At 42.4% G+C, this 8,488-nt stretch overlaps 1 protein-coding gene across 1 annotated transcript; it reads left to right on the top strand.

Annotated features, from left to right (window-relative positions):
- Positions 1–2,472: 2,472 nt before the first annotated feature.
- On the top strand, positions 2,473–6,497 carry LOC108237909 (alpha-L-fucosidase 1). The gene is made up of 8 exons (XM_017419643.3): positions 2,473–2,973; positions 3,063–3,197; positions 4,775–4,912; positions 5,030–5,135; positions 5,232–5,432; positions 5,519–5,709; positions 5,785–5,884; positions 5,970–6,497. Exons 1-8 carry the CDS (start codon positions 2,630–2,632, stop codon positions 6,102–6,104), a joined length of 1,350 nt encoding a protein of 449 aa, XP_017275132.1. The 5' UTR covers positions 2,473–2,629; the 3' UTR covers positions 6,105–6,497.
- The last annotated feature ends 1,991 nt before the right edge of the window (positions 6,498–8,488 follow it).

Raw genomic sequence — 8,488 nt, 5'->3', positions numbered from 1 at the left:
GGAAATGATCAAATTACTTATAATATGCTAAGTAATCTTAGTGATGTGAGTAAAAAAATATTATTGGAAGTATATAATAAAATCTGGGAGGAAGGTATGCTACCTGATAAATGGAAAGAAGCCATCATTATTCCTATCTGTAAACCTGGTAAAGATCCACATTCAGTTCAAAGTTACAGACCAATAGCTCTAACATCATGCCTTGGTAAAACTATGGAAAAAATGGTAAATAACAGATTAATCTACTATTTAGAATCTAAGAAGAAGATCAAAATGTACCAATTTGGATTTAGGAAAGGCAGAAGCACAGTCGATCCAGCTTTATGTCTGGAACATGAAATTAGACGAGCCCAGATTAATAAAGAGAGTGTGATAGCAGTCTTCTTAGACGTGGAAAAGGCTTATGACATGCTGTGGAAAGAAGGGCTGTTGATTAAATTAAAACAATTAGGTATAAAAGGGAAAATGTATAGGTGGATTCAAAATTTCTTGACTGAAAGAAATATTAAAGTAAAAGTAGGAGGGGAAATAAGTTCAAAATATCAAGTTGAAAATGGGACTCCTCAAGGCAGCATTATAAGCCCTATGCTATTTATTATAATGATTAATGATATTTTTAGCAGTATAGATAAATCTTTTGGGGTTTCATTATTTGCAGATGATGGCATCATTTGGAAGAAGGGGAAAACACGGAATTTATTAACAGGAAAGTACAAGAAGCATTAAACAAAGTAGAAGCTTGGGCTTTAGACTGGGGTTTTAGATTCTCAACATCCAAATCTAAGTTTGTTGTATTTACAAATAGGAAAATGAATACTAATGTGGATCTTAAATTATATGAGAATGCCATAGAAAGAGAGGATCAAATTAAATATTTGGGTATGTGGTTTGATAAAAAACTCACATGGAAAGTGCATATAGATAAAATAGTGGAAAAAAGTAAAAGAATTTTAAATATTATGAGATGTTTGAGAGGCAGAGAATGGGGAGCAGATAGAAAAGCACTAAAAACCGTTTACATTGGACTAATTAGGTCAGTCTTTGACTATGGTAGTATTTTATATAATTCAGCTTCAAATAGCCTATTGACAAAAATAGATAAAATACAATATCAGGCACTAAGACTTTGCTGCGGAGCAATGAAAACCACTCCAGTTTCAGCTCTACAAGTTGAGATGGGTGAGATGCCGCTGGAGCTCAGGAGGGAACAACTAGCCTTGAATTACTGGGTAAATATTAAAGGGCATGATGGTACACATCCCCCACGTGCGACACTACTACCTTGTCAAGAAAAAGGAAAAAAGCAAATTAATAGTTTTGGATGGATAATTTTAAATAAAGTAAAGGATGCTGGAATAGATAATTTTCTAATTAGTCCTGTGGTTCTCACCCCTGTTATTCCATCTTGGAATTTTGATCAGGCTGAAGTTGATTTAAAGTTACTGGAAAAAGGGAGACAATTAGAAAGAAAGGAAGTGGAGAATTATATTAAAAGAGAATATTCAGAATATATTCAAATATATACAGATGCCTCTAAAATGTTAAACAACCAAGTAGGTATATCATTTATAGCTCCAGATTTAAACTTTATGAAACATAAAAGAATATCTGATAATTTGACAGTGTACACAGGTGAATTAATGGCAATTTTAATGGCTTTAGAATGGGTTGAAGAAATGGAAAGAAGAAAGGTTGTAATTTGTTCTGATTCAAGTAGCGCATTAATTAGTATTAAAGAAATAAATTCAGAAGCAAGGCAAGATATTGTATTGGAAATAGCGCATGCAATCTTCAGGACTAAAAGTCGTGGTTCTCATATTAAACTAGTTTGGATTCCAGCCCATATTGGGGTGGTAGGAAATGAGTTAGCGGATAGTTTTGCTAAGAGTGCTTCAAAAAAGAACACTGTTGATCTGGATATTAAGATAAGTAAAAATGAGGTAAAGAATATTATAAAAGAGTATATCAAAGGGAAGTGGCAAAAAAAGTGGGATAGAGGAGACAAGGCGAGGTCGTATTATAGCATCCAAAAAAAAGTGGGAGAATTTAGGAAGTGTAATAGAAGTAAGAAGGAAGAAGATATTATATCTAGAATAAGATTTGGACATACAGGTTTAAATAGTACTCTTAAAATAGTTAATAAACATAGCACAGGTTCTTGTAGTTACTGTGGAGAATTGGAAACAGTAAAACATATCTTCCTAGAATGTAACAAATATGTACGGGAAAGAGAGATATTAATCAGAGAATTAAGTAGGGATAAGATTAAACTGGATATTAGAGAACTGTTCCAGAGATCATCAGGGGATGTAGTCTTTTGTAGTATTTTTATTTATCTGAGAAGAACGGGTATTATGGGGAGATTATAGGCATCTGATCCATACTCCAACCTGGAAGGTGGCGGTAATGCACCTAAAAGTTGTTTGCCAACCGCCATAAAAAGAAAAGAAGAAGAAGAAGAAGAAGCAGAAGAAGAAGACCCCAGTTCCTCCAGGAGCAGGGGGTTAGTTTAGCTGCTTTTACCAGCCTCCGGAGGCATGTTTGAGTTTTAGGTGACACCATACTACTGTGGGGGTAAAGTTTAGCGCAGGACTGGATGAGTTTCATGTAGGCTGAGCTCGTTGCGGCCATGATATCCGTGTTTGTCTTCCTCCTCCTCGCCGCCGCCGCCCCTGCGTCGGGTCGCTTCACGCCGGACTGGACGAGCCTGGACGCCAGGCCGCTGCCGTCGTGGTTCGACGAGGCCAAGGTGGGCGTTTTCGTGCACTGGGGGGTGTTCTCCGTGCCCGGCTTCGACAGCGAGTGGTTCTGGTGGCACTGGCAGGGCCAGCGGCCGCCGGACCCGAAGTGCGCGAGCTACATGTCCGAGAACTACCCGCCCGGGTTCGGCTACTCGGACTTCGCCCCTCGGTTCCACGCTCGGTTCTTCGACCCGGAGGAGTGGGCGGACATCTTCGAAGCCTCCGGGGCCAAGTGAGCCTCTTTATAGACGGAGCCACTTCCGGGTAGCGCGTCCTCATTTGTGTTCTCACCTGTGTATGTGTGTGTGTGTGTCCCTCCAGGTATGTGGTGCTGACTGCCAAACACCACGAGGGCTTCACCAACTGGGAATCTCCGAACTCCTGGAACTGGAATTCTGTCGACACGGGTCCGAAGAGGGACCTGGTGGGAGACCTGGGGGAGGCAGTCCGCAACAGGTGGGTCCTCACTGAACCACGCGGGTCAAAACAACGACACTTTTTATTTATTTAAGTTAAATTTAAAGAGCCTGAAAGCCCAAATACTAGCACCTTTCCACTCAGTATTGTTGTACCCCAGATTTTAACACAAAGATAACAAATTATCATCCTGTTCTGTTTAGTTGTTTCATTTTGCAGGTGGGACAGTTAGTGTGTCAAACTTCAGGCCCGTGGGCCAGATCCGGCCCCTTGGTGACATTTTATCCAGTCCTGAAGATGACATTTAATGTTTATTAGGTTTGGCTCCTCCGTTCTGTGACAATCTGAGTCTCTTATCATTTCTGAGCCTGTTTACTGAAGTCTTCCTGTGACGGTTGCCTTGAAGTCAAGATAACTAAGCTTTAATTTCTCAGCAGTCAAACTCTTGTTGATCAACTTGCAGCCGAGGAATGATCTCAGATATCTGATAAATGTTTGTAGTTGTGTGATCAGGTTTTTGTTGAGGTCTTTTTAGCAGTTTTAATGGAGAAAAAATTATAACAAGGCACAAGAAATGAATGCTTTTGTTCATTCAAGTCTGTTTGCTCTAAATTCTATATAATATGTTACTGGAAAAAAGTATTTGATATTTCTATATGAACGATTTGACAAGTTTTATGTAACAGTTGGACACCCCTGCTGTTTCTAGCCCATCTGTTCACCCAGCCTGGTTACCAGGAGGCTGGTGCCTCTATCTGGGCGTTTTGGGTGTCTGGTTTAGAATTGAAAGTCGACATTTGTGACTTTGAATCAAGTTAAAAGTAGACTTAAGAGAACGGGACGCCTCCTTCAGTGAGTCTCGGCGCTATCAGCCGTCGTCGTCGCGCTGTAATGTAAACAGAACGAGACAATAAATGCCGGGTAATGATTTATCTAGCCCGCAGCAGAATTTGACACGTTATTTATTATTTTCTTCCCGCTGAGGAAGATCAGCAGTGATGCTAAATGTGGAACCCATCCGATGTGACTGGGCTTTAATAAAAACTCAGTTGTTATTTCCACGCCTGGCAGATGCAGTGAGCTTTACATCTTTCAGACTCCACTGAAGGGCAACTAGAACTGAAAATACTAAGGTTTTGTTTACGCGGACGTTAGTTTAGTGGTAGAATGACAAAACAAAGCAAAGAATTTTGAGCAGTGAACCACAACCACCGGGCTGTCAGCCTATATGGATCTAACTTCCAATGCTGCAAATAATAATTTGTTTCCAATGTATTTCACTGGTTTTATTCCCTGTAATATCAGAGTGACGTGTGGAAAACACACCACCAAAGTGTTTAAAAGCTTCTCGGGTTGCTTTAACTCCATGCCTGAGTGCTTGTTGGGATTAAAAGTAGTGAATGCTGAGATGAAACTGCGCCTTATCAACTCAACTGGGATCAGTTTGCAGCTCACAGGCGCCCCCGTGTGGTCAGTTTTCAGAACTGCACACTTATCTCTTCACCTCTGCATTTATATCCGGGGTAGACTTTAAATAAAAATAAATGTAAACGTTGGAATGCATTTGAAACTTGCATTCCTTGTCCGATTCTATATGTCTGCTTCCTCCCTTTTAGATCGCTGCACTATGGACTCTACAACTCCTTGTACGAGTGGTTTCATCCTCTTTATTTGAGCGACAAGAAGAATGGGTTTAAAACTCAGGAGTTTGTGTCTCTGAAAGTGCTCCCGGAGCTGTACAACTTGGTTGTGAGGTCTGTAATGTTTACTGCGATCAATCGGTCGGTTCTGCTTGGTCGTTATGTTTTGGTGCAAAATCCAGTCGGACGCAGGTTTAATCGGCGTGTTTGATCCTCCTGCCCGCCCTGCAGGTACCGACCTGAGGTGATCTGGTCCGACGGGGACTGGGAAGCCCCCGACACCTACTGGAACTCCACCCAGTTCCTGGCGTGGCTCTACAACGACAGTCCTGTGAAAGTAAGGATCTCTGTAATAAGAACACACTTCCCTTCTTTTTTTTTTTTTCCCTCCTGCGTGTGGTGGCTTGGACTTACCGTATCCCTCCGGACTCAGGACACTGTGGTGACCAACGACCGATGGGGAGCTGGCTGCGCTTGTAAACACGGGGGCTACTATAACTGCCAAGACAAGTACACGCCAGGCCAGCTGCCCAGTCACAAATGGGAGAAGTGCACGTCTGTGGACACTTTATCCTGGGGCTACCGCCGAAACATGAGGCTTAAAGAGCTCATGGACTTGCCTGCCATCATTCAGGTACCAGCGACTCCTGGCAGGTAGATCCCGGAGGGCTGCTCGTTTAATCCTTCGCTCGTTTACTCGTTTTGTTGTTTTGGTCTCAGGACCTGGTCGGCACGGTGGCGCTCGACGGCAACTACCTCCTCAACGTGGGCCCCACGGCCGACGGGACCATCCCCACCGTGTTCGAGGAGAGGCTCAGAGGTGTCGGAGCCTGGCTCCAAATCAACGGGGAGGCCATCTTTGCCTCCAAACCGTGGAGGGTTCAGACGGAGAACGGCACTGTTCCCGTTTGGTAAGGACCGAGCCCTCAGTCCTGGAGGCAGCGTCCGAATTGATGGCTGACTTGATTTGTTTTACGTTGCTCTAGGTACACCTCTAAAGGTGGTGCGGTCTACGCTGTTCTGACCGCCAAACCACCGGAGACCATACTGCAGCTGCAGGCACCCAAAACATCAGCAGCCACAAAGGTAAAGAACCAATCAGCTTCCTGTGGTTCATGTGATCCGACTGTTCAGAGTAAGAAGCGTCTTGTTTTAATATTCTGTGTGTTAGGTGACCCTGCTGGGCAGCCCTTCAGCCTTACCCTGGTCTCCTCTCCACCCTAACGGAGGTCTCACCGTGCTCCTGCCCGAGCTGCCCCGCACCCCCGCTCAGGCTTGGACTCTCAAACTGGAAGCTGTCCAGTGAGCGTTAAACGTGACCGAATGTACCGAAGGAGAATCGGCTTTAAACTCAGGGTTTATCTTTTTTTTTTTTTCTTTTTTAAAGTATGCTTCAAGGGAAACGTGTGCTCTGTGACTGAAGGGACGGTGTTTGTGTAATGTTGTGTTTTTCCAGGAATCAGAATGAGGACCACGAGCTGAATGTGTCGTATCGTCCTGATGTTCTGTTTCCATAAGAAATCTTTTTACGGACGATTTTATTTTTATTTGGCAAAGATGTAGACATTTTCTTAAAAGCACTTTTTCCAAATGTATGTAAATATTTTTAAATACCAGAAGATATTTTAATTCAGATCATGTTTTTTTTTATTTTTGGCAATAATAATAATAATAATAATAAAAAGCTCCGCTCAGTGTTTTCTGTGTGGCGTAGTTTTATTCAGGTGCAGTTGGTGCTTACCGTAGGACTACTATAGGTCTGATTTTATGTTATTAACTGTGCCTCAGGATGCCGTTTATCTTCCACATTGCTGTTTTATTAGAAAAGCTACCCTGAGGTTACTGTCATGGATTGTTACAGAGGTACAGAAACGAACAGATAAAGGATGTTACCTGTTTCTAAAATAAGCACGAGGGTTGCAGGTTAGACTCAGAAGCAGCACCACCTCTCAGCGACTTCCTTCGATCAGGTCGGCTGTTTTAGTGTTTGGGTTAAACAAATCCGAACTGCTTTGCTTTTAGTTTCCTTATCGACACGCCGAGGAACAGGTCCTGATGTGCTTCGTAGGTCAAAACTAATAATTGTAGCTGCAGCTTCGTGGTCAGTCCTGTAATCCTGAGGCTGCGACAGGAAGCGGGGTCACAGGTGAGAAATGTGAGGCAACTAAATGTCAACTGGAGATTAAAAAAAAAGAAAAAGAATCCTGACCGTCCCAGTGCCCTGGGTGGGCGTCAGAATGCAAATAAAATAAGATTAAATTGCGTCTTTTCGTGACAAAATAAGGTGCACATTATGCATCCAGACACGGTGCCGTAAGTATGACTTCAGTGTAGCTTCTGGTGAAGATCTGCTCGCTGACTCGCAGTTTTGCATCCGATTAGTCTCCAACGGTCGCAGCCTGAGTTTGAGGACTTAAAATTACAAGTAGTCTAATTAACATGTACAAAAAAAAAAAAAATGAACTGAAAGAAGCTATTTAAGAATCTTCAGTGGCATGAATGAAACCGTTTTGCAGTTGAGCTTTTTTTTCTTGCAAATCAGACCTTTTGGATAAACGGACAAAAAGAACCCCAAACATCCATCCATCCATTTGTTGACAAAAACGCTATTTCTACAAACTCGCCCATTAAACTAGAATCAGATTTACTTTTTTTTTGGTAGATTGCAAGTCCTTGCAATCTGTCCTTTGTTTTGCATTTTGCACAGTGTCCCAGCTTTTTTCAACGAAACGTAACCTAATATTTCCCCGTTTATAATCTGACTGAACATTCAAAAAAAAAAAAAAAAAAAAATCAAAAACTGCCTTTAATAACCGATGATCAGATTCGATTTTAATTTCTCAAAACATTCAGAGTCAAGGAATCAACACACAAAAAAAGACAAAAGAGACGCAGCACCCTCTTATTTAACTCGCTAAAATAGCTTTATAATAATAATAATCATAATAATAATAGTAGTAGTAGTAATAATAGTAATAGTATTAGCCATTAGAAAATGTTCCGACAACATTGAAAGTGTTACATTCTGTGTTGGCTAAACCACGTCACAGTGTGCCATCTCTCTCTGGGCCTCAGCGCGATCAAACGTGCTCCTTTGGACACATCTAGACCCATAAAAGCAATGAGATCAGGAAAGAAATATGTATGTACAAAATGAAAAACAACAACAAAAAAAAAAAAGAAGAAGAAAACCAAAAGCAGAGAATCATGTTGAGCACTGTGCACCATCGTGTCCAAGTCGGACAGACGCTCGTGCCCGTTCCGTCCCCCGCGGTGGCGTCTCCGCTCCCCGCACTCTTCAGTGGTGTTCTTTTTTTAAGAGAGGAACAAATAAAAATAACCTAAAATGTTTGTATGTACAATATGCTGTCTTGGCACTAAGTTGAAGTGGTGTGATCAGCGAGTGAACTCGCGTTGACCCTAAAAGACAGAGACGTCTGCCGTGGCCGTGGAATCAAAAGGGTTTCACTGAGAGGACAGGAAATGGACCAGGAGGAGGAGGAGGAGGCGTGCACAACGAAGGCCTCGCTTTAGCCTTTCTGCTACATTTCGGGGGTAAAGATAGCACGAGCGAAAACGTCTCGATTTCCTCCCCACGGCAGCACTAAGAGTTCAGACGCACACACACACACAGAGGGTCTGACGCTCTGATCGTCCACTCTCTTCCCTCGTTTGGTGAGCCCTAAGGGG

Source organism: Kryptolebias marmoratus, linkage group LG5 (genome assembly GCF_001649575.2).
Source record: "Kryptolebias marmoratus isolate JLee-2015 linkage group LG5, ASM164957v2, whole genome shotgun sequence".
Classification (NCBI taxonomy): domain Eukaryota; kingdom Metazoa; phylum Chordata; class Actinopteri; order Cyprinodontiformes; family Rivulidae; genus Kryptolebias; species Kryptolebias marmoratus.
The sequence above is the reverse complement of the archived record's forward strand: the minus strand, read 5'-3'. Positions and strand labels throughout refer to the sequence as shown.

Excerpts from the sequence above, each read along its gene's own strand:
- LOC108237909 (XM_017419643.3), top strand. The coding sequence starts at position 2,630 with ATGATATCCGTGTTTGTCTTCCTCCTCCTCGCCGCCGCCGCCCCTGCG. Across the intron at positions 5,710-5,784 it reads AACGGCACTGTTCCCGTTTG|GTACACCTCTAAAGGTGGTG; the intron begins GTAAGGACCGAG and ends ACGTTGCTCTAG. Across the intron at positions 5,885-5,969 it reads AAACATCAGCAGCCACAAAG|GTGACCCTGCTGGGCAGCCC; the intron begins GTAAAGAACCAA and ends TCTGTGTGTTAG.